Source organism: Cucurbita pepo, chromosome LG10, assembly GCF_002806865.2.
Source record: "Cucurbita pepo subsp. pepo cultivar mu-cu-16 chromosome LG10, ASM280686v2, whole genome shotgun sequence".
Classification (NCBI taxonomy): Eukaryota; Viridiplantae; Streptophyta; class Magnoliopsida; order Cucurbitales; family Cucurbitaceae; genus Cucurbita; species Cucurbita pepo.
The window spans coordinates 7,477,453-7,503,976 of record NC_036647.1 but is presented as its reverse complement, the minus strand read 5'-3'; the positions used below and the strand labels follow the sequence as shown (position 1 = coordinate 7,503,976).

The 26,524-nt window shown below is 34.9% G+C and overlaps 1 protein-coding gene across 3 annotated transcripts; it reads left to right on the top strand.

Annotated features, from left to right (window-relative positions):
• Positions 1-1,434: 1,434 nt before the first annotated feature.
• On the top strand, positions 1,435-6,400 carry LOC111804165 (phosphatidylinositol 4-phosphate 5-kinase 4-like). 3 transcript variants are annotated; one of them, XM_023688879.1, is made up of 8 exons: positions 1,435-2,779; positions 2,857-3,024; positions 4,070-4,235; positions 4,310-4,426; positions 4,502-4,695; positions 5,334-5,428; positions 5,803-5,875; positions 5,947-6,400. In XM_023688879.1, exons 1-8 carry the CDS (start codon positions 1,581-1,583, stop codon positions 6,245-6,247), a joined length of 2,313 nt encoding a protein of 770 aa, XP_023544647.1. In that variant the 5' UTR covers positions 1,435-1,580; the 3' UTR covers positions 6,248-6,400. The 3 variants fall into 3 exon arrangements, with proteins under 3 accessions (XP_023544647.1, XP_023544646.1, XP_023544645.1); XM_023688878.1 differs by having other exon boundaries at positions 5,334-5,464; XM_023688877.1 differs by having other exon boundaries at positions 4,596-4,695; positions 5,334-5,464; positions 5,947-6,032.
• Positions 6,401-26,524: the final 20,124 nt, after the last annotated feature.

Genomic DNA, 26,524 nt, shown 5'->3' with positions numbered 1-26,524 from the left:
AGTGTAACATATCACGTAAATCATACATAACCATTCAATTCAATAACACGTAATTTTAATTAACATGATACATTTTATTCATGCATTAAATTATCCATCCAACTTCGCTTTAAGGCACTTGAACAATAAGATTCTAAGATTCTAAGCCCACCGCTAATAGATCTGCTTAGGCCTTTTACTTATCGCTGCCAATCTCAAAGTTTTAAAACGCATCTATTAGGGAGAGTTTTCCACACCCTTATAAAGAATGTTTCGTCCCCCTCTCCAACCGATGTGGGATCTCACAATTTTGTAACAGCCCAAGCCCACGCTAACATATATTGTCCGTTTGAGCTCATTACGTATCGTCGTCAGCCTCACAATTTTAAAACATGTCTATGAGGCAGATGTTTTCACACCCTTATAAAAAATGATTTGTTCTCCTCTCCAATTGATGTGAGATGATCTCACAATCCACCCCACTTCGAGGCCCAGCGTTCTCGCTGGTACTCGTTTTTCTCTCCAATCAATATGGGATCTCACAACTTCTCTATGTTACATCAACATACATTGCAATCCCTTATTGGAGACATCACTGTATATCATGAAAGCTCTTCCTTCGATCGACACCGTGAGTATTTGTGTCGAAACTAGTACGTGTGTGAACACCCGAGTAAAAGAAGAGTACATAAATGATTGAGATCACATCTGAATGAAAATAATATTGTGGATAAGATGATTAAAAGAAAAATAAAAGAATTGAAAGTTACTATCTATACCAACAACACGCATGTCTCAAAATCCCAAGAAATCAAACGGAGTATCTTGTCTTGTCTACAAAACACAAGGATAGAACATTTAGTATTCTTTAGTCAAAATTGTTTTACGACCAAATGTCACAAAATCATGCTAAATATAGAACACCACTTGTCAAATGTTTGATGAACAAAAGAACGAGTCTCTCTCTCTGTTTCTCTCTCTAGATGATGTGTTCTATGCCAATGTCCAAGCATGGAAAATTAGAAAGGACTACACATTTAGAAAGAGCTTTGGTTGGTTAGTCAATTTCAATGGAACCAAAACCAACAAAGAATCAGTGTTCATCAGCAGTTTATAGACACGACCGTTTATTCCGTTTTCAGAAATTGGGACAACAAACGGATGAACTCTCTCCCTTTCATTCAAATCCTTCTTTTTTAGCATTTCTTGTCCACAAATTCATAACCTCAAGAACAACAAAACCAAAAAACATCACCCAAAACACGAAATTATGTTAGAAAGAGAGAAAAAAAGAAAGAAACAAAGACAGATTTTGAGATTCTTCTGTTCTAATGTCCCATTGATTGATTGATTCATTCATTGTTCCNGTTAGAAAGAGAGAAAAAAAGAAAGAAACAAAGACAGATTTTGGGATTCTTCTGTTCTAATGTCCCATTGATTGATTGATTGATTCATTCATTGTTCCATAATTCCTTAAAACTCACGAAATTCGATTCTATTTTCAATTTTTCACAATTGGGTATCCAAAAAAATTCCCAAATCACGATTTTGAATCAAAAATCCCATCTGGGTGTTTCAAATTGTCGTGTTTTAATCTAAGTATGAGCAGAGACAGTGGCGTTTTGAAGGCATGGGAAGCGACGGTACGCAAAACCCAAGCGGCCAAAAAGCGAGCCCACAGCATCTTCGGCACAATGTCGGTAGCTCACGCCGACGACGGCGATATCGAAGGCCTTGGCGACATGGTAGACACTGAATTGAATTCCAACGATGTCTATCACGCCGAGAAAATCCTCCCAAATGGCGACTATTACACAGGCCAATGGTGCAACAACTTCCCTCACGGACAAGGCAAGTACGTATGGACCGATGGGTGTATGTACATTGGTGAATGGAGCAAAGGCAAAACAATGGGGCGAGGGCGGTTCAATTGGCCGTCGGGAGCCACCTATGAAGGGGAATTCAAGAGTGGCTATATGGATGGGAATGGCGTGTATACTGGCTCAAATGGGGACACTTATAAAGGGAAATGGGTTATGAATTTGAAACATGGCCATGGGGTTAAGAACTTCTCTAATGGGGATTGTTATGATGGGGATTGGAGGAGGGGCTTGCAAGAAGGGAGTGGGAGATATCAATGGAAGAATGGGAACTATTACGTTGGGGAATGGAAGCATGGGGAGATTTGTGGGAAAGGGAGCTTTGTTTGGACTAATGGTAATAAGTATGATGGGAATTGGGAAAGTGGGTTGCCTAGAGGGAATGGGACATTCAAATGGCCTGATGGGAGCTTCTATGTGGGGTATTGGAGTAGAGATCCGGAAGAACAAAATGGGAGTTATTACCCATCTGTTTCATCAGGGAATGTGTTATGGGATCCACAAGATGTTTACAATGTTGATTTTAGTGATTGCAAGATATGTCATGGGGAGAAGGTGTCGGTTTTGCCGTCGCAGAAGAAGCTCGCGGTATGGCGGTCGTCGAAAGGGGACGACGGAGGGAAGCCGAGAAGGATGTCGGTTGATGGTCGGGTGAGTATCGATGTGGAGAAGCCGTTTGATAGAATGCAAATGTGGTGTGGCGGGGAGGGGGATGATTATGTGACGGGTTGTTGTAGTGAGAGGACGTCGTCGGCGGGAGGTCGGTGCGATGTGGCGGAGTATATGTTGGCGATGAATTTGGAGAAGGAAGGATTTGGGATGTCAATGAAGAAGCCAAGGTCTTGTAAGAGGCAAGGAGAGACAATTTGTAAAGGGCATAAGAACTATGATCTAATGCTTAATTTGCAGCTTGGGATCAGGTAGTTTGGTTGTATTTTTCAATTCTATTGTGACTATTTTGTTTAACTCTTAGTATGTTTATGTGAGGATTGATTAGGCATTCGGTAGGACGACCCGCCCCGGCCGCGTCGCTCGACTTGAAGCCTTCAGCTTTTGATCCCAAGGAAAAAGTTTGGACTAAATTTCCTTCGGAAGGAAGCAAGTACACTCCACCCCACCAGTCATGTGAGTTCAAATGGAAGGACTATTGCCCCTTAGTTTTCAGGTACAATGCCTATTCCTTCCTTTTCTTACATTTACTCTTTGGAAGAAGATCAGTAGTTTAGTACAATGCTTAGAGAAATGGATAGAAGATGTGTGAAAGGAACGGTTAGGTTTACGTTCGGCATTCGTCGAGAATCTTATTGATTTGTTTATAGAATTTTTTTAAAATCTTATAGATGTTTCATAGATTATTTAATGGATGTTGTCGTTCATCATCAGACTCACAATTCATCTCCCTTCGGGGTCAAGCGTCCTTGCTTGCACTCGTTCCCTTCCTAATTGATATGGGACCCCGCAATCCACTCTCTTTTAGGGCCTAGCGTCTTTGATGGTGCATCATCTCGTGTCCACCCCCTTTGGGGCTCAACCCCCAGTGTCCTCGCTGGCACTCATTGGACCCCTCTAATCCACCCCCTTTGGGGCCAAATGTGGGACACCCCTAATCCACCCCCTTTTGTGGCACAGCGTTCTTGCTGGTACACGTCTTGTGTCCACCCTCCTTTGGGGCTCAACCCCAGTGTCCTCACTGGCACTCGTTCCCTTCTCTAATCAATGTGGGACCCCCCAATTCACCCCTCTTGGGGCCTAGCGTCCTTACTGGTACACCGTCTCGTGTCCACCCCCCTTTAGGGCTCAACCCCTAGTGTCTTCGCTGGCACTCATTCCCTTCTCTAATTGATGTGGGACCCCCCAATCTACCCACATTTGGGACCTAGCATCCTTGATAGTACACTGTCTGGTGTCAATCCCCTTTGGGGCTCAACCTCCTCGCTGGCACATCGCCTAGTGTCTAGCTGTGATATCATTTGTAATGGCCCACAGCTAACACATATTGTCCTCTTTGAGCTTTTTCTTTCGGGCTTTCACTCAAGGTTTTTAAGACGCATATGCTAGAGAGAAGTTTATACACTCTTATAAAGAATGTTTCGTTATCCTCCCAACCGATGTAGGATCTCACAAAAATCTAGTTGATTTGTTTACCAAATTTTCAAAATTGTTATAAATGTTTCATAGACTTGTTAATGGATATTGTCATTTGTCATCAGAACTCTGAGGAAATTGTTCAAGGTAGATCCAGCTGATTATATGCTATCGATTTGTGGGAACGATGCTCTTCGAGAACTCTCGTCTCCTGGTAAAAGTGGTAGCTTCTTCTACTTGACCAATGACGACCGATATATGATCAAGACAATGAAGAAGTCGGAAGCGAAAGTGAGATAGGGTTTTCTTTGCATTGTTCATTTTTAAATCAACAATGGCTCTTATTATTTGGCCTCATTTTGCAGGTTTTGATAAGAATGCTATCTGCCTATTATAACCATGTGAGAGCCTTTGAGACCACTTTGGTAACCAAATTCTATGGTCTTCATTGTGTTAAATTAACCGGGCCTATCCAAAAGAAGGTAAATCAACATTTGTTTGCAACAAACTTTATTGTGTTCTAAATTCTATGAGTTATTCCTATGTTCTAAACATAGGTAAGGTTCATCATTATGGGAAATCTTTTCTGCTCGGAATATTCCATTCACCGACGGTTTGACTTGAAAGGGTCGATTCTTGGACGCACAACAGATAAGCCTGAGAGTGAGATTGACGAAACCACCATCCTTAAGGACCTCGATCTTAACTTCATATTCCGACTTCAAAAATCATGGTTTCAAGAGTTTTGCAGGTGAAAGTCTATACTTCACACAATGGTATGATATTTTCCACTTTGAGCATAAGCACTTATGGTTTTGCTCTAGACTTCCCAAAAAATTCTTATACCAATGGAGATGTATTCCTCGCTTATAAATCCATGATCATTCCCTAAATTAGCCAATGTTGAACTCCCTCCCATCGATCCTCAACAATCCTCCCTTCGAACAAAATATACCATAGAGCCTCCTCTGAGGTCTATGTAGCCCTCGAACAACCTCCACTTAATCGAGGCTCAACTCGTTTCTCTGGAGCCCTCAAACAAAGTACATCCTTTGTTCGACACATGAGTCACTTTTGACTACACCTTCGAGGCTAGTAATTTCTTTGTTCGACACTTATGATTCTATTGCATGGCTAAATTAAGGGCATGACTCTAATACCATGTTAGGAATAACGAATCTCCACAATGGTATGATATTGTCTACTTTGAGCATAAGCTATCACGGTTTTGCTTTGGGCTTCCCCAAAAGGTCTCATACCAATGGAGATGTATTTCTTACTTATAAACTCATGATCATTCCCTAAATTAGTCAACGTGAAACTCCCTCCCAACGATCCTAACACCTTTTCGTGTCTCATTTTGATGTTTGTTTATCGACTTTCTTGTAGGCAAATTGATCGGGACTGTGAGTTTCTCGAACAAGAAAGAATTATGGATTATAGTCTTCTTGTTGGTCTTCACTTTAGGGAAACTTCAGCCGCAGGTGAATTTATACCTTCCGGGGCTCGCACTCCTACAGGTTTTTTTGCTCTTTCTTTTCTTCCCTCTGTCATTTGAAAATATTTGCTAAAACCACCGCTCCTAAATGATGTAGAAAGTTCTCTATTTATAATCATTTAGAGAATCAAATAAATTACAAAGGATATGAAAATAACAATAAATGGAAATAACAATAATGGATACAAGCTATTTGCCTATAATAAAAGAACAAACATGATATCTATGTATGCCGTAATAGAAATCAAAAATCTAGATATTTGCTTACAATAAAATATCAAATATGATATATATAATAAACTATTGACTACAATATAGCCTCTCTCTCCCTCACCAAATTACGAAATGCATCTTTTTCAGGTGGATCCGAGAATGATGCAGCTCCTCGTCTATCGAGAGTCGACTTGGATCAACTCTTCCTAGATCCATCCAGGTGAAATCTCTATTGATTGATTCAGTAAAAATGGATTCATAACTCAACATACTTCGTTTTTGAACTTGTAGATGGTCGAGTATCAAATTGGGCGTAAACATGCCTGCTCGAGTCGAACAAACCGTGAGAAGAAGTGACTGCGAGTTTCAACTAGTTGGAGAGCCAACAGGAGAATATTATGATGTGGTTATGTTTTTTGGTATCATTGACATACTTCAAGATTATGACATTAGCAAGAAGCTTGAGCATGCCTACAAGTCCATTCAATACGATCCAACTTCGATATCAGCTGTCGATCCTAAACAATACTCAAAGCGGTTTCGTGACTTTATATATAATATCTTTGCAGAAGATGAGACAAACTTTGAATGAAAATGTACTAAGCTCGTTGTTGAGAACGTATTTAATTTATAGCCAGGTCGAGCTGGACGGGAAGCTAGTCGATCGCCTGGTCACATTCTTTCATTTGTTTTATATATAGTAGCAGATCATATACTCATATGTTTTTAGTAAATGAGAAGAAAATTGAAGCAATAGAATTCGGTTTATGTAACCACTTATGTAGTTTTCATTACAATTACATAAAGGAAGTTTGTAACTGTATATACAATCTATTCTTTCTCTATATTTTAATGTTTACGCAAGATTTCTGAATCGTGGCATGAGAACTTCACCGTGGATGATGAGATTGTAACTTAGATTTCAATTTTTTAAGTCGTATCAAGATTGTACCCGACATATTGTTCGAATTTTTGGGAATTTCATATTTTCGAAAATATGAATAACATGTCAGGTAAATCATATCATCCACCGTATAATTGTTGTAGCATCATTAGAAATTCTTTGTAACCGGATTAGAAATTCTTATTTTACTATTTTGAAAGTATAACCACTAAAATAATAAAATCTTAATGGAATAAAGGGGGCAAGAAAAGAATTATTTTAAGATGAAGTTTATGTTTTATGAAGTTAAATGGAGTATTTATGCATTCAATGTTCATGATATGTATACAATATCGACTTTAAATTAAGTAAAAAATTTAGTGTCTGTTACAGCCACTTTCAGCACTTCCGGGTTTATTTAGGTGTAGAAATAAGTTTGAAGGAAAATGATGGATTATGGTCCTCGAATCTGGAAGAAATTTGAGAATAAGAAACCTAAAATCTCGGAGGCTATAACTCATGGGTGAAGGCTCGACTTAATTTGATTCTTGCTCTAAATGAAGGCCCCGACTTCAGCCTTTATAGAGGGAATTTAAACCGACATTAAAACCTCGAAAATTCTCCAGTAAATGGGCAACCAACCTCCCTTTTGAATTTTGGTGGTTGGATTTGATGAGTTTGCTTCCTCTAGAACATACTTAGATTTGGCGATAATCCAGCTGTGAAAAATAAAAATACCACAGATTTTCTATAGTACACTCACCCGTCTCTTATCGGATTTTCTAATCCATGAAATATTTGTAATTTAAATGAAATGCAAGGGTATTTTGGTAATTTACTACCTTCGGAATGTTTTATTATTTTTTCTTTTTCAAAATCTTAAAAAAATTTAAAATTTCTTTTATAAAATCTTTAGTTAAAAATTAGCAAAATGACACTCGTACTCTTTAGGCTGACACTTTCCTTTTCAATGGTCCTATATCCTCATGAATCTTTGTTGGGGCAATGGAACTACCTTATTAGAGTCCTTAAAAGAAATTTACTTGGTCTTCTTTGAATTCAAACTTCCTTGCGTGTCTTTAAACCTTTCTTTAGCTTCCCTTAAACACAATATCTTAAACACAATATCTACGGCTTAAGAATGTGAATAGATCTGAAAATATTATTACTCAAGAAAACAACAGAGTTTAGAATGAGAAATAGAATTGGGATCGAATGTTCAATCTTCATTCATGTTGTTTAAATAGGATACAAGCTATCAACTGATACCTACAAATAATGAAAATATAAACTAACTAATAATATTAACTGATTACGAATATCTAATGAAAATATAAACGAACTAAAAATATTAACTGATTACGAATATCTAAGATATATTCGATAATTAATATATTCTCCAAATATTAACGGATTACGAATATCTTGACTAATTCAAACTAGCAATAAATTGCACTAAATTCTTACAATCTCCTTAGTACAAGTTTATTTCTAAGTTTCGAGAGCCTTATGAAAAACTTCAAACTTCACTTTGGCAAGTGTCTTAGTAAATATGTCTACAACTTGCTCATTAGCATGTATTACAATTCAACATCCTGCGATAACACTTTCTCTTGAACAAAATGATAATGAGTTTCAATATATTTCGAACGAGCATGAAACATCGAATTTTCAGCAAGTTTTATTGCACTTTCATTATCACAATTAATTTGAATTGATTGGTTGAGAGTAGTCACCATCTCTTGAATAAGCCTCGTGAGCCATAAACACTCTTGAGTAGTCATTGTAGCAGCTACATATTCTACTTCACAACTTGACAAAGCAACGATGCTTTGCTTTTTACTGCACCATGAAATTGCTATAAATGTCATACTTTGATATATTTTGATTTGTCCATCATTTTGATTTTGCTGCCACATCATCACGTCGGGTATGTTGTCTCGACTGTAATTTCTTCGTTTTAGCTCTGATTTGAGTAATTGAAAAGTCGTTGAAATCGTTATTCCCGATCTTATACTGTGGGTTCAAAATACTGACAATAGTTCATAATTAAAAAGTAGGTTTGTTATCATCAAAACATCAATTAATTGATTGAAATTAATTAAAGTGAGATCAAGGGCGAAAAAGCCAACAAAAACCACAAAAATTAAGATATTGAGCAATCTTATCAAACCAAGCACAAGGAGCTTGTTTGAGTATGTTCAATGCCTTCTTAAGTCTGCACACATAATCAGAATATTCTTTACAGGTAAATTCTTGCAGCTGCTCCATAAAAATATCATGATCCAACTCTCCGTAAAGGAAAGCATTTTTCACATCAAGCTGCCATAAATTCTAGCCTTACTAGTAGCTAAAGAGATGATTGTCCGTAATGTTACCATCCTTGCGACCTGACTAAAAGTCTCATCATAGTCTCGACCATATTGCTGAGAGAACCCACGAGCAACAAGACAAGCTTTGTGTCTATCAATTCTACCACAAGCTTTTTTCTTCACCTTGTAAACCCACTTACAAGTAATTAAATCGGCATCATGAGACTTCGGTACAAGCTCCCAGGTGCCAGTTTTTTTTAGTGCTGAAATTTCTTCCATCATTGCATTTTCCCATCCTTAAATTCCTTTAGCTTCGCTGTATAACTTCGACTCATTTTCACTTTATCTCCTATAAAAAAAATAGGACAGAACAAACAAATGACCTGGTTATTTTTTCTGTTTTTGAGGATTTTTTTCTTGTGACAACTTCAATATTTGTAGTGGTGGCTTCTGTATTCTCTTAAGTTTGAATGTCTATCGCAATTGAAAAATCTTTTCTCCCTCACGTAGAATCATCAAGAAAAAGTGCAACAGTACTTGTACTTGTGCTCCCATCTGCATCGTCTTTGTAACTTGAAATTTCATCAATCACCACATCACAAGACACAATAACCATCTTTATTTCCAAATCCATACACCTCCAACCCTTTCTATAAGTATCATAGCCAACAAAAATGCATTTCTTGGCCTTTGGGTCAAGTTTAGTTCGATTATGTTTCAGTACATGAACATAACAAATAGACCCAAAAATACGAAAGTAACTCACATTGGATTTACGATGATAAATCAGCTCGAATGATGATGATTCTATCCCTGGTCATGGAGGCAGCCGATTTACGACAATGTTAGCTGTTTGAAAAACTAATGCCCATAACTCTCTTGGAAGACTCCTCGCATGCAGCCAAGACAAGCAAACTGATGTAAGATGAGCTAACTTGCGCTCAGCCACCCCATTTTGTTGCAGGGTTTCTGGACAAGTCAGTTGACGCTGAATCTCATGCTCCTTACAGTATTCCATAAAATCATTTGAAAGAAATTCCCCTCTGTTATCAGTGCTCAAGCACTTGATTTTCAATTCAAATTCTTTTTCCACAGCATGCTTAAACTTAATAAATTTTGAAAAAGCTTCACTTTTGTGTTCTAAGAAGTATACCCAATTGAAGCGAGAGAAATCATCCACAAACACCATCACATAATGAAGGCCCGTATAGCTTGTTGTTCGCGTCGGTCCCAAAAGAAAGAATGAATCAATTTCAATACTGTTGAAGCTCTATTCTTTGAGCTTATGAAAGAAAGACGATGAGACTTGCCATATTGGCAGTCTGGACAAATCTCATCATCCTGAATATCTTTAAAGATAGGGACACCATCAAGAAGTTGTTTTGTGGATATTTTCTGCAACAACTCAAATCCCACATGACCTAAACGAGCATGCCAAAGAGTTGAGCTTGCATTATGTGTAACTTTCTTGATATATTCATCACTATCTGATAAAACATACAGAGATTCTTTTATTTTTCCACAGAACATGATATAGCAGCAACATGTTTCACATTAGAAAGTATTTGAACGTCTTTAGGACCAGAAAGAACATACCTTCCTAAATCTGTTATTTGTGATGTAAAAGCAAGGTTTTTCTTCAAACCAGGAACATGATAAACGTTCTTGAGTAGAACACTCCCATCATTCAAATCTCCTTTCGTCACAGGATGCATTGAATTATCAGCTGTCACAATGACCTTCTTTTGACAATGTGGACGAACATCTGATAGAAGAGTTTCATTTCCAGTTGCATGATCAGAACAACCAGAATCGACAGTCCATTCTTCATTGTAGTCTATAAAGGCATGAGCATTTGTAGAGACATCATCTTGATGTACAGCTGAAGTCACATTTGTTGGCTGGTCAAGAACCTCAGTGGTTGATGTACAACATTTGCTTCTGATTCCTGCATTTTAACTCGACAATTTGGCTTAATATGACATGGCTTTCCGCAACGATGTCACACCACTATCACCCGAGATCTCGTTTGAAATGGCCAAGTTTTCCATACTTGTAACAAGTTTTATGTGACTTTTTTTGACAACTCCTCACTTCTGAATTGATTCCCATTGCTTGATGAAGGCTTTGAATGAAAATTTTGTCTCCTTTGATCTTTGACATACAACACATCTTCAGACTTTGGGGAAAGCTCGTTGCTCCTAGTCATTTGCTTAATCAAAGCTTCCTGATTAGAAAACAGNAAACTTAATAAATTTTGAAAAAGCTTCACTTTTGTGTTCTAAGAAGTATACCCAATTGAAGCGAGAGAAATCATCCACAAACACCATCACATAATGAAGGCCCGTATAGGTTGCTGTTCGCGTCGGTCCCAAAAGAAAGAATGAATCAATTTCAATACTGTTGAAGCTCTATTCTTTGAGCTTATGAAAGAAAGACGATGAGACTTGCCATATTGGCAGCCTGGACAAATCTCATCATCTTGAATATCTTTAAAGATAGGGACACCATCAAGAAGTTGTTTTGTGGATATTTTCTGCAACAACTGAAAACCCACATGACCTAAACGAGCATGCCAAAGAGTTGAGCTTGCATTATGTGTAACTTTCTTGATATATTCATCACTATCTGATAAAACATACAGATATTCTTTTATTTTTCCACATAACATGATATAGCAGCAACATGTTTCACATTAGAAAGTATTTGAACGTCTTTAGGACCAGAAAGAACATATCTTCCTAAATCTGTTATTTGTGATGTAAAAGCAAGGTTTTTCTTCAAACCAGGAACATGATAAACGTTCTTGAGTAGAACAGTCCCATCATTCAAATCTCCTTTCGTCACAGGATGCATTGAATTATCAGCTGTCACAATGACCTTCTTTTGACAATGTGGACGAACATCTGATAGAAGAGTTTCGTTTCCAGTTGCATGATCAGAACAACCAGAATCGACAGTCCATTCTTCATTGTAGTCTATAAAGGCATGAGCATTTGTAGAGACATCATCTTGATGTACAGCTGAAGTCACATTTGTTGGCTGGTCAAGAACCTCAGTGGTTGATGTACAACATTTGCTTCTGATTCCTGCATTTTAACTCGACAATTTGGCTTAATATGACATGGCTTTCCGCAACGATGTCACACCACTATCACCCGAGATCTCGTTTGAAATGGCCAAGTTTTCCATACTTGTAACAAGTTTTATGTGACTNAATTGATTCCCATTACTTGATGAAGGCTTTGAATGAAAATTTTGTCTCCTTTGATCTTTGACATACAACACATCTTCAGACTTTGGGGAAAGCTCGTTGCTCCTAGTCATTTGCTTAATCAAAGCTTCCTGATTAGAAAACAGATTCTCCAATTCAATAACAGTAGGCTGATTTTGTTGGAATAAACCTAAAATGCTAAATGTTAGTTTTGTTGAAATAAACTTAAAATGCTAAATGTTAATTTTAGGTAATTTGTTAGGAGGGTTAATTTGAGAAGTAAGGTGAAAGAAAAGGCCAAGAAGGGTTATGGGTGTCTCTCCCGTACCTATTATTAGAGTTAGAAAACTTATAAATACCTGATACTTTTGTAAAGTTAGAGCAAAAACGAGAGAAAACAAATACAGAGCAATAGAAAAGGCTTTTTTTTGATAAACTCAGTGTTCTTTGTCTCCTTGTCTCTCCGTTCTCGACATCTCTTTCACAAATACGTGAGTAGTATTTTTCACAAANAAGTAACTCACATTGGATTTACGATGATAAATCAGCTCGAATGATGATGATTCTATCCCTGGTCATGGAGGCAGCCGATTTACGACAATGTTAGCTGTTTGAAAAACTAATGCCCATAACTCTCTTGGAAGACTCCTCGCATGCAGCCAAGACAAGCAAACTGATGTAAGATGAGCTAACTTGCGCTCAGCCACCCCATTTTGTTGCAGGGTTTCTGGACAAGTCAGTTGACGCTGAATCTCATGCTCCTTACAGTATTCCATAAAATCATTTGAAAGAAATTCCCCTCTGTTATCAGTGCTCAAGCACTTGATTTTCAATTCAAATTCTTTTTCCACAGCATGCTTAAACTTAATAAATTTTGAAAAAGCTTCACTTTTGTGTTCTAAGAAGTATACCCAATTGAAGCGAGAGAAATCATCCACAAACACCATCACATAATGAAGGCCCGTATAGGTTGCTGTTCGCGTCGGTCCCAAAAGAAAGAATGAATCAATTTCAATATTGTTGAAGCTCTATTCTTTGAGCTTATGAAAGAAAGACGATGAGACTTGCCATATTGGCAGTCTGGACAAATCTCATCATCTTGAATATCTTTAAAGATAGGGACACCATCAAGAAGTTGTTTTGTGGATATTTTCTGCAACAACTGAAAACCCACATGACCTAAACGAGCATGCCAAAGAGTTGAGCTTGCATTATGTGTAACTTTCTTGATATATTCATCACTATCTGATAAAACATACAGATATTCTTTTATTTTTCCACATAACATGATATAGCAGCAACATGTTTCACATTAGAAAGTATTTGAACGTCTTTAGGACCAGAAAGAACATATCTTCCTAAATCTGTTATTTGTGATGTAAAAGCAAGGTTTTTCTTCAAACCAGGAACATGATAAACGTTCTTGAGTAGAACAGTCCCATCATTCAAATCTCCTTTCGTCACAGGATGCATTGAATTATCAGCTGTCACAATGACCTTCTTTTGACAATGTGGACGAACATCTGATAGAAGAGTTTCGTTTCCAGTTGCATGATCAGAACAACCAGAATCGACAGTCCATTCTTCATTGTAGTCTATAAAGGCATGAGCATTTGTAGAGACATCATCTTGATGTACAGCTGAAGTCACATTTGTTGGCTGGTCAAGAACCTCAGTGGTTGATGTACAACATTTGCTTCTGATTCCTGCATTTTAACTCGACAATTTGGCTTAATATGACATGGCTTTCCGCAACGATGTCACACCACTATCACCCGAGATCTCGTTTGAAATGGCCAAGTTTTCCATACTTGTAACAAGTTTTATGTGACTTTTTTTGACAACTCCTCACTTCTGAATTGATTCCCATTGCTTGATGAAGGCTTTGAATGAAAATTTTGTCTCCTTTGATCTTTGACATACAACACATCTTCAGACTTTGGGGAAAGCTCGTTGCTCCTAGTCATTTGCTTAATCAAAGCTTCCTGATTAGAAAACAGATTCTCCAATTCAATAACAGTAGGCTGATTTTGTTGGAATAAACCTAAAATGCTAAATGTTAGTTTTGTTGAAATAAACTTAAAATGCTAAATGTTAATTTTAGGTAATTTGTTAGGAGGGTTAATTTGAGAAGTAAGGTGAAAGAAAAGGCCAAGAAGGGTTATGGGTGTCTCTCCCGTACCTATTATTAGAGTTAGAAAACTTATAAATACCTGATACTTTTGTAAAGTTAGAGCAAAAACGAGAGAAAACAAATACAGAGCAATAGAAAAGGCTTTTTTTTGATAAACTCAGTGTTCTTTGTCTCCTTGTCTCTCCGTTCTCGACATCTCTTTCACAAATACGTGAGTAGTATTTTTCACAAACGGAGCGTTCTATCGTTAGTGTGTGTGTGAGATTTATTTTAACAAATTGGTATCAGAGCCAATGGCGAATGTGATGGGTCAAATGCCGCTACCACGATTAATGAAGACAAACTACGAGAATTGGAGCATCCAAATGAAAGCTCTTCTCGGTTCTCAAGATGCATGGGAGGTGTTCGAAGAAGGTTTCAAAGAACCAAAGGATACCACGAGTTATACGACAGCACAAAACAAGGCGTTAAAAGAATTGCGATCAAAGGATCAGGCGGCATTATACATGTTGTTCCGAGCCATTGACGAGTCGGGCTTTGAGAAGATTGTCAAGGCAACTATTTCAAAAGAAGCGTGGGACACTTTAGAAAAGGTGTTCAAAAGAACCGACCGAGTCAAGCAAGTGCATCTCCAAACTCTTCGTGACGAATGGAGAGCATGAAGATGAAGGAGTCAGAAAATGTGTCTGACTACATTACGTGCGTACAGACTGTAGTAAACCAACTAAATCGAAACAGAGAAATGTTACCTGAGACGCGGGTTGTGGAGAAGATCTTGAGGTCATTAACCAACAACTTCGAGAATGTTGTATGTGCGATAAAAGAGTCAAAGGACCTAGCAACGTTCACGGTCGATGAGCTCGCCAGTTCTCTCGAGACACACGAGCAACGTAAGAAAAAGAAGGAGGAAACACTCGATCAAGCACTTCAAACCAAGGCATTAATCAAAGATGAAAAGAAAAAGGTACTCTACTCTCAAAATTTTCAAGGTAGAGGTCGTGGAAGTTGTGAAAATGGTCGAGGTGGTCAAGGCAGCAGTAATGAAGGACATTATAAGGAGAAGAGACAGTCGAGCCAAGCAAATTGTCGAAGAAGAGGATGTAGTCAAAGACACAATCAAGGATATCATTCTAACATTTAGTGCTATAAGCGTAAAAAATATGGTCACTATGCGAATGATTGTAACTTCGACAAATGTTACAATTATGGTAGAGTGGGGCATTTTGCAAGAGATTGTCGAGCTGACAAAAAGATGGAAGAAACGATCAACCTAGCTTTGGATGACGCAACAAATGAAGGCATTCTCTTGATGGCCTAAAATGAAGAGCTGAAAGCAAAAGAACACGGCGGCACAAAAGACGATGGTGGTAGTTGTGAGGCAATGAAAGCTATTGAAAATGAGGTGATACAAAGTGGATATGGCAAAATCGCGGTATCAGAGATGAGAAAATCGAAGAAGGATGAACAACCAGATAACAGAGAGCTTGAGCTCAAATAGAGAGAGCTCCAATGGCGGGAAAGGGAATTTAAGGAAGAAAGACGAAAGAGGATGAGAATGGAAGAGAAAATGGAAGAAGAAAAGATGGAATGGAGAGAAAGGATGGCAGAAATGCAGATTGAACATGAGAAACAGATGGTGCAAATGTAAGTTGCAATCCCTTCAAAATCCCAAAACAACGAAGAAGAANAATGAAGAGCTGAAAGCAAAAGAACACGGCGGCACAAAAGACGATGGTGGTAGTTGTGAGGCAATGAAAGCTATTGAAAATGAGGTGATACAAAGTGGATATGGCAAAATCGCGGTATCAGAGATGAGAAAATCGAAGAAGGATGAACAACCAGATAACAGAGAGCTTGAGCTCAAATAGAGAGAGCTCCAATGGCGGGAAAGGGAATTTAAGGAAGAAAGACGAAAGAGGATGAGAATGGAAGAGAAAATGGAAGAAGAAAAGATGGAATGGAGAGAAAGGATGGCAGAAATGCAGATTGAACATGAGAAACAGATGGTGCAAATGTAAGTTGCAATCCCTTCAAAATCCCAAAACAACGAAGAAGAAAAGTCTATGCGATCAGCGAACGAGCCAAAGAAACTGTCAGATCATGAGGAGGATAATAGAGATTCAGAGCAACAACCCAAAACTGCCGTGGATAAATCTGTGGAGAAGTCTCAATTGTAGACATTGAAATCCCTGAACTAGCANGAACATGAGAAACAGATGGTGCAAATGCAAGCTGCAATCCCTTCAAAATCCCAAAACAATGAAGAAGAAGAAGTCTATGCGATCAGCGAACGAGCCAAAGAAACTGTCAGATCATGAGGAGGATAATAGAGATTCAGAGCAACAACCCAAAACTGCCGTGGATAAGTCTCAATTGCAGACATTGAAATCCCTGAACTAGCACCTCTCGAAGGATTAAGTAGAGATTGAAAAAGAAAAGAGAGTTTTAGAAATGGAGATTGAAAGGTTAGAGAAGGAAGTAGCTAATCTGAGTGAGAGTTTTTTCTATCAAATTGGAGAAGGAAGAGAATGGGAAGGTAATCTCTGAGCTCGTGAAGAAAATTGAAGAAGGTGTGGAGAAAGAGAATGACTTATTAATGGAGATTGATGGTCTAGTGGAAGAGCTAGTGAGGGAGGAGAAAGATATAGAGATGTTAACTCAACAGAGAGACTCACTCGACGTGAATCTGAATCGGGTCTAACAAGAGGCAATGAATATACGACACACGATTGAGATAATCGCTCGTGATAAAGCCGAAATGGAAGAGGCANAAATTGAAGAAGGTGTGGAGAAAGAGAATGACTTATTAATAGAGATTGATGGTCTAGTGGAAGAGCTAGTGAGGGAGGATAAAGATATAGAGATGTTAACTCAACAGAGAGACTCACTCGACGTGAATTTGAATCGGGTCTAATAAGAGGCAATGAATATACGACACACGATTGAGATAATCGCTCGTGATAAAGCCGAAATGGAGGAGGCAAAAAAAAGCTATGACGTCTGAGTCGAGCGTGGCTGAGAACGGGAGAAATGAGGAGTTGGTGTCTCAAATGGGCTGTTCTCGAGAAGCTCCAAATGAAGTTTCGTCAGAAAATGACAAGCTTAGTTTGCTGCTCGAGGACAAGGAGAGGAAATTGAAGAAACCATGACTGAGCTCGAGAAAATGAAAACGGCGCAAGTGAAATCGTTGAATATAGCATTTAAGTTTATGAGGAATTTTGGTTGGAATAAACTTAAAAAGCTAAAGGTTAGTTTTGTTGAAATAAACTTAAAATGGTTAATTTTAGGTTTGGTTGAAATAAACTTCAAATGATAAATGTTAATTTTAGGTAATTTGTTAGAAGAGGTTAATTTGAAAAATAAGGTGGAAGAGAAATCCAACAGCTTTGTACTAATAATGTTGTTATGGGTGGGTAACANTAAAAGTTAGTTTTGTTGAAATAAACTTAAAATGCTAAATGTTAATTTTAGGTTTGGTTGAAATAAACTTCAAATATAAATGTTAATTTTAGGTAATTTGTTAGAAGAGGTTAATTTGAAAAATAAGGTGGAAGAGAAATCCAAGAGCTTTGTACTAATAATGTCAAGGTTATGGGTGTGTAACAGCCCAAAATTTTCTACTTAATTTAGGGTCGCTACTATATACATACCATAAACATTGAATGCGGAAGACTTCATTTAAATTCCATAAAACATAACATTTAACTTGNAAACTAGAACCGTCATGGCAGCGCTATGCAAAGCATAACGATCTCACTACCCTCTAATAAAAAAAATTCTAATCTTTTCTGTTAGACAAAATTTGAAGGAGCTAAATCAACTCACTACACTCTCATATTTCTTTTTATGGTTAAATACTNTACCACTATCCTATGCATGTGTCATGATCTCGAGTTGCGATGCTGTCATCAGCCGTATATGAATGTCTTGCCTTANCAGGTTTTTCAACTGTGTAAATAGATATTACTGGCCAATTTTAAGTACACGCTACAATAGTTTATAGATCTGCCACCTAAAATTTTATTGAATCTAACCTTATAACCTTATTTAGTATAACTAAAATGCTAACAAAAATCTAATAATTCTATATGGGATCTCATTAGTACAGACGGTAAGATAGGGAAGAAGATTTGATTCTAAATTAATTTCTTATAACCATAACTAAATTAATTTCTTATAACCATAACTCTAAAGAAAAAGAAATCTGAGATAGGATTTTACCGTAATAACTGACCAACTCTAAATCTTCAATATGTTGAAAGCCATTTTACTTCTCAAATCTAACCATTGTTGTTTTTCTGTTTCTTTATTTTTTTTTTTTGCAGTTGGCGTAAGATGGGTCGAGGAGAGATAATTGTGGGAAGGGATGAGAGGTTAGGGGAGAGAGAAGTGGGGAAATATATATTTTTTTAATTTTAATTTTAATTAATTAATTTATTATTATTATTATTATTTTAACTATTTATTTATTTATTTATTTTTGGGCTATTACATGGTGTCTCTCTCATCCCTTGTTATTAGAGTTAGAAAATTTATAAATACGTGTAGAGCAAAATAGAGAGCAAAAATAGACAAGAGAGAAAGAAATACAGACCAATAGAAAATGCTTTTTTTTTTTTTTTATAAACTCAGTGTTTTTGTCTCTCGTGTCTCGACATCTCTTTCACAAATACGCGAGTAGTATTTTTCACAAATTGGTATCGGAGCATTCTATCGTTAGTGTGTGAGATTTACTTCACAAATGAANAACATATGGGAAGCATATTGATCCACAGACAATTCACACATATCAACATATTTGACACGTGCAGAACTACAAGGCACGTGTCAACATAAAAAATAACTATGCTNCGTAATCCATGAATAAAATAACAACGTAATCGAGCATCACTCATTAGCTCCTCAGCATGTAATTATGAAATTTCAGAACACAGATTTTTTTACTTTCAAGAAATATTCTTCAACAANATATGAGCTCATGATATCAGTTTCAAGTTTGAACTCTATAAAATTATTTCCCTAATTCATCTTAAAATTCTGATATTTTCTGTTAGACAAAATTTAAAGAATCTCACTGAGGTCTGATAAAAAAATTCTAATATTTTGGGTTAGACAAAATTTGAAGGAGCTAAATCAACTCACTGCCCTCTCATATTTACTTGTTAAATACTGGTTAACAAATCTTTCCTCAATCTCTCATTTCTTTTTGATTCTGTAAATNTAAATCACGAACATGATCAATATATTTCTTGCTAATCAAAGTTCGCAAGGTAAATAAAGATTTTCCATATTTGATCTTCCATTTTCGGCGTAATTCAGCATTCTATAGAGTATCGGCGGGAATTTTTGTGTCATCGCCTCTAATTAATTCCCACAAATCTTGCCTCTGTCGATAAGGTTCCATACATAACTTCCAATAATTATAATTATTGCCAACAAGCTTTCCCATAGCTATACCCATAGAAGCACTTCCACCATTCATCTGGTTGAGTATAATATCAAACCCTTGNTCGTATAACTAAAATGCTAACAAAAATCTAATAATTCTATATAGGATCTGNAGATCTGAAAATATTATTAGTTTAGGAAACAATACAAAGTTAAAAATGAGAAATATAATTGGGATCAAAGATTCAATCTTCATTGATATTCACAACGTTTAAATGGGATACAAGCTACCAACNTAATTTCTTATAACCATAACTAAATTAATTTCTTATAACCATACCTAGGAAAAAGAAATCTGAGATAGGATTTTACGGTAATAACGGACAAACTCTAAATCTTCAATATGTTGAAAGCCATTTACTTCTCAAATCTGACCATTATTGTTTTTCTGTTTCTTTCTTTTTTTGCCGTTGGCATAAGATGGGTGGAGGAGAGATAATTGTGGGAAGGGATGATAGGTTAGGGGAGAGAGGTGGGGAAATATATATATANACGGATTACGAATATCCTTACTAATTCAAACTAACAATAAGTTAGCACTAAATTCTGTCACCCTCAGAGTATTACATAAAATTTCTTTNTTTAATTTTAATTAATTAATTTATTTATTTATTATTATTATTATTTTACTATTTTATNATGTAGATAAACATATTGACAAATGATTAATATAAGATTCGAAAGATAAATTGAGCTTTCCTCCAAGTACTCGAGAGGAAAAACTAAAAGAAAAATCCTTACTAGCATTGACATTTGGGTGTCGATTCTTTTCAGTGTGAAANGTCTCTCATCCCTTGTTATTAGAGTTAGAAAATTTATAAATACATGATGTCAGAGCAAAATAGAGAGCAAAAATAGACAAGAGTGAAAAGAAATACAGACCAATAGAAAATGCTTTTTTGATAAACTCAGTGTTTTTGTCTCTCCTGTCTCGACATCTCTTTCACAAATACGCGAGTAGTATTTTTCACAAATTGGTATCGGAGCGTTCTATCGTTAGTGTGTGAGATTTACTTCACAAATGAGTGAGTTTTATTTTAACAGATTTGTCCACCCTTGTATTGAGGAAACAAAGGGTATAAAGTCTTTTCGTAATCCATGAATAAAATAACAACGTAATCGAGCATCACTCACTGGCTCCTCAGCAAGTAATTATGAAATTTCATAACACAAATTTTTTTACTTTCAAGAAATATTCTTCAACAAAAAAATTATCTTGAGTTACCATAGCTAGTTCATTANTGACATTTCATTTATAACACGATGTTATTCTGCATATCATGGCATATCATAAAGCAACATGTATCCTATCAACAGACATATCACACATATCACACATGAAAAGCCACTGGACACGTGTCATCATATATAAAGCAATTCTTCCAACGAACCGATAGTAGAGCCACTTACTTGGTTGGCCTAGATCGGAGCTACTAATTATTTTTTATAGTAACCTGAATCTACTCCTACAAATCCAATTCAACCTCAAATCCATCTTCTTGATGATATCAATTAAAACAAAATGACGGCAAAAATCAAGTTTAACTATAGAGGGTAAAGAAATATTTGGGCANTTTCCACATTTGATCTTCCATTTTCGGCGTAATTCAACATTCTATAGAGTATCGGCTCGAATTTTTGTGTCATCGCCTCTAATTAAATCCCACAAATCTTGCCTCTGTGTTCCATACATAACTTCCAATAATTATAATTATTACCAACAAGCTTTCTCATAGCTATACCCATAGAAGCACTTCCACCATTCATCTAGTTGAGTATAATATCAAACCCTTAGTTAGCAACTTGGCTCTGATACCAACTGACACAATATCTACCACTCAAAAGTGTGAATAGATCTGAAAATATTATTAGTTAAAGAAACAATACAGATTTAAGAATGAGAAATATAATTGGGATCAAAGATTCAATCTTCATTGATATTCACAACGTTTAAATAGGATACAAGCTACCAAATATAAACTAACTAAATCTTGAGAATAAAATAAAATATATTACTAATCAAATCATAAAGGAAAAAATATTAATGATTATGAATATCTAAGATATATTCCATAACTAATATATTCTCCAAATATTAACTGATTACGGATTACGAATATCCTTACTAATTCAAACTAACAATAAGTTGCACTAAATTCTGTGACCCTCAGATATTACATAAAATTTCTTAAAAAAAAATGTAGATAAACATATTGACAAATGATTAATATAAGATTCGAAGGATAAATTGAGCTTTCCTCCAAGTACTCGAGAGGAAAAACTAAAAGAAAAATCCTTACTAGCATTGACATTTGGGTGTCGATTCTTTTCAGTGTGAAGTTTAAAGCATAAAATTGATTGTTGAGAAGTTTTGAAGAGAACGGTAAAGAGAATGTAATGACTCTAATTTTTCACTGAAATAGAGTCGCTACCATATGCATGACGTAATCTTTTTATAAAAAAAAACATTCATTTAAAACAAGTCACAAAATGATGTAATAGATTTATAATGTTGCATTAAAAGTCTTAAAATAATAACGAAAAATATTCAATATAAAAGAAAAATAAAACTAACTTAAGATCTACAAAATAAAATGTAGCTACCTAACCTAGATTACATGGTATTTAACTGTAACCTCACTCAATCCCGCATTCCTCATTTCAATACATATCATAGCACGTTGTGTCATGGCATCTCAACATAACATATCTCATTGTAACATAAATTGACATTTCATTTATAACACGATGTTATTCTGCATATCATGGCATATCATAAAGTAACATGTATCCTATCAACAGACATATCACGCATATCACACATGAAAGCCACTGGACACGTGTCATCATATATAAAGCAATTCTTCCAACGAACCGATAGTAGAGCCACTTACTTGGTTGGCCTAGATCGGAGCTACTAATTATTTTTTATAGTAACCTGAATCTACTCGTACAAATTCAATTCAACCTCAAATCCATCTTCTTGATGATATCAATTAAAACAAAATGACTGCAAAAAGGGTAAGTGTTCAATCTCTCTTTGTTTCTTTCTAATCAAGTCTACTAAAATTCTTAAAATTAAGAATTATGGGTAGATGGTTTCCTATAATTTTGATCTGAATCTGGTAAGTGAAGTTGTAACTCATGTTAAAAATGAAAAATTATGATTCAATTCTATTAATTTTATCTCTAATAAGTTTGGTTAATTTTTTATTATTTTAAAAAGGTAATAGGTACGTATTTTTAATTAGCCTAAATAATTAATTTTAGGTTTCAAAATTTTATTAAGTATTTAACGAATTCTTAATGTTTCAGTTCAGATTTATTGTTTCTTAGGATATAAACATATTAACAAATAAAATACCTATTGACATACGATTTATTAGATATATGTTTCATAATATATTTGGGAATTAAATAATTTAAACAGTTTAATACTTTAACTTTCTTTCTATATTTGTTATAAAAATAGTTTAACACTTTTAAGGATATTTCCTTTTACTTTGTGTGTTTTTTTTAATTCTATTTACAACTATTTTTGACTAATTTTAATCCATTTTTATTTATTTATTTATTTATTTATTTATTATTATTATTGTAAAGATGACTTAATTTCCTAGATCAAATAATTTTTTTTTAATATAACACGATTTTCTAGATAACATAAATGATTATTGACATTTAATTTCTATCTAAAATTTAAATAATTACAGCAACAAAAGAAAATAAGATCGAAAAACTCTATTATTTCTGTTTTTTCTTTTTCTTTTTTACTTACTTAGAGGAACCGTTGGAGAAGGTTATTTGAGATATTAAACGGAGATGGGATGGTTTTTTAAAATTAATTAACTGACTCTTTTATTTTTACTATTTTATTATTACATTTAAGTTGTTATAAAGAATACGAAGCAGTTTTAGGAGTTTAAAGTCATTGAAACAAGAAGATAGACAGTTGAGTGGTTGTATAAATTACAACTAGTTGTCGGAATTGCTAATTGTATGTCATCGTCAGCTGTACAGGGATGCCTAGCCCCCTTTCTGGTCTAGGGAGTATTCTCCAGAAGCTGTTGATGCCGAACAGCCATTGGAAATAGTGACCGTCGCAACAATATTATGATAAACATAATGAACGCAACAATATTCCTCTGCCTAGTAATGTACGCATCCGTACTATCGTCAAGGAATAGGGCTATCCCCCAATGCATAAACACACAACAATGTATGAGTTTCCAACATTTTTTCATTTTCATTATTATTCAATACAATTCCGCTAGTGTCTTCCTTCATATTATATCATTTTATCATAACATTTTTCATAACATTTATCATAATTCTCATGTATAGGTCGGGATTGTATTTCATGCTAGTTTGTCGTTTTGAATGTCAATCATTTCATTCTGTCAACATATATCATATCATAACATTGACCTGTCTTCAAACATAACAATCTATATCATGCACATATCATATCATATCATATCGTAAATCATAACAATTACATAGCATATCCAGAGCGTGCTACAACATATCTTATCTTAGCTATATCAATTCATCAAACCTATTGTACTCTAACATATAGCATATCATTCTCATATTATATTATGATATATATAAATACATACATCGTTCCTATATCTTAATCATTTTGTAAACATTTTGTAATTATATCGTTCCATATATATATTCTGGTCATATCATTTCTTAAACTTATTCTAATCATATCGTCTCACCAGTCTATCATAATCATATCGTTTTCTATACATAACCTTATCGTATCGTTTTGTCAAACTATCATAATCATAACGTTTTCTATACATAACCTTATTGTATCATTTTATCAAACTATCATAACCGTAACATTTTCCATACATAACCTTATCGTATCATTTTATCAAACTATCATAACCATAACATTTTCTATACATAACATTATCGTATCCTTTTATCAATCTATCATAACCATAGTTTTTTCTATGCATAACCTTATTGTATTGTTTTATCAATCTATCATAACCATATCATTTCGATACATAACCTAATCATAACGTTTTATGAACAAATCTTAGTCTTATCATTACATAATATTTATTGCATCCTTCTCGTATCTTATTTCAAACTTATCATATAATATATCGTATCGTAAGTTAATCATACAATTCACATATCATAACATATACACATCATATCATAATCATATCAACTCATAAACAATTCACACATATCAATATATATAACACGGATCGAACCACATGGCACATACCGACATCAAATATAAACATGCCGATAATAAGGCCACTTACCTGATTAGCTTGGGCTGGTGTCACCATTTTATCTTTAATGAAAGTTCGATTTTTGTCCTTTGTATTCAAGTCAACCAATCATTCAAACGTTGATAACTCATTAAATTTTACTTTTGATGACCCGATGAACAAGTAAATATAACAAGGCCATTAGAACAACCTTTGCAAATAGATAACAAAGGAGATGATTTTGAGGTTATTAATATATTTGGGATATGCAAGGTCCCTACTTCAAACTTTATAGAAAGAGCTTGAATCGACATTGAAATCTTCATAACGTCGTAAATTTGAGGTTTAGTATTTTAGATTTTTTTATCGAAAATATCTTCTCTAATTAGTGGGTAACCGACCCCATTTTGAATTCTAGCCGTTGGATTTGATGAGTTGTGCCGTCTCTTGAACATAGTTTGATTTGGAAAAGATCCAACAGTGAAAAATAAAAATACAATGGATTTTCTACCCGGCACTAACGGCTAATTATTTTCTGATCTGTGGCATTTTGGTAATTTCTTTGAAATTCAAGGCTCTTTTGATAATTGGCCACTTTTTGAATGTTTTATTATTATTATTTTGAAAATTCTAAAAAACATTTACCTCTTGATTTTTTTTTTCTTCATTATGGATCATTTTAAAATTCCTTTTCTATAAAGAATTAAAAATGTAGATAAATATAATGGAAAAGGTTTAATATAAGAATCAAAATTCTTCCGAGTAGAAGAAAAATTAAAAGAAAAACTCTTACTAACATAGATATATACTTTGAGCTTCGATTTCTTTCCGTGTGAAGTCTAAAGTATAATGTTGATTAGAGAGAAGTTTTGAAGAAACTTGTAAAGTGAATGTGATTAGTTTTAAGAGTTTGAAGGTGTTGTAAGAGTTAAAAGTATATAGACATTTGAGTCGTTTTATAAATTCGAGCTAGTTGCCAAAATTGTTTGTTGTATAAATTCTAGCTAGTCGCCATAATAGAAAACTATATAAATTCAAGCAAATCCCGAGAATTCACACAATTGCAGGCGAACAAATCCTTTTTTACACTATAGATTTCTTAGTTTGGATTCATCATATTCAAGTTCAAATGATTGATACAGACCTTCATTCTATACTCAATAAATAATTATGGGTAGATTTTCATTCAATAATTGATTGACATTTGAATTTAATCCCAACTAAAATGTGAGAAATTTCAATGGAATATTGTCGAGGATTATTGAAAGGAGTAGTCCACATTAGCTCGTTAAGAGGAAGATTATGAGTTTATAAGTAAAGAATACTATTTTCATTGGCACAAGACCTTTTGGAAAAACCAAAAACAAATCTATGAGAACTTACGCTTAAAGTAGAATATATCATATAATGAATATTGACATTATGGTTTCATAATATATTTGAGAATTACTCACCTGAATGAAAATATATGTTCATTATAATATTATTTTTATACAAATAACTTAAAACAGTTATAATTGCAATGAAATTAAGATATTATTTTAGGTATTTAATTTCTAAATAAAATCTAAATAATTGCATTGAAATTAATATAAAAAAGATTTAAGATATAATTATGATACATTTTTT

What these genes read in the sequence shown, in the direction of transcription:
- LOC111804165 (XM_023688878.1), top strand. Translation starts at nt 1,581, where the DNA reads ATGAGCAGAGACAGTGGCGTTTTGAAGGCATGGGAAGCGACGGTACGC. An exon ending in CGGGGCTCGCACTCCTACAG is followed by an intron (nt 5,465 to 5,802) that starts GTTTTTTTGCTC and finishes CATCTTTTTCAG; the next exon opens with GTGGATCCGAGAATGATGCA. An exon ending in CTCTTCCTAGATCCATCCAG is followed by an intron (nt 5,876 to 5,946) that starts GTGAAATCTCTA and finishes TTGAACTTGTAG; the next exon opens with ATGGTCGAGTATCAAATTGG.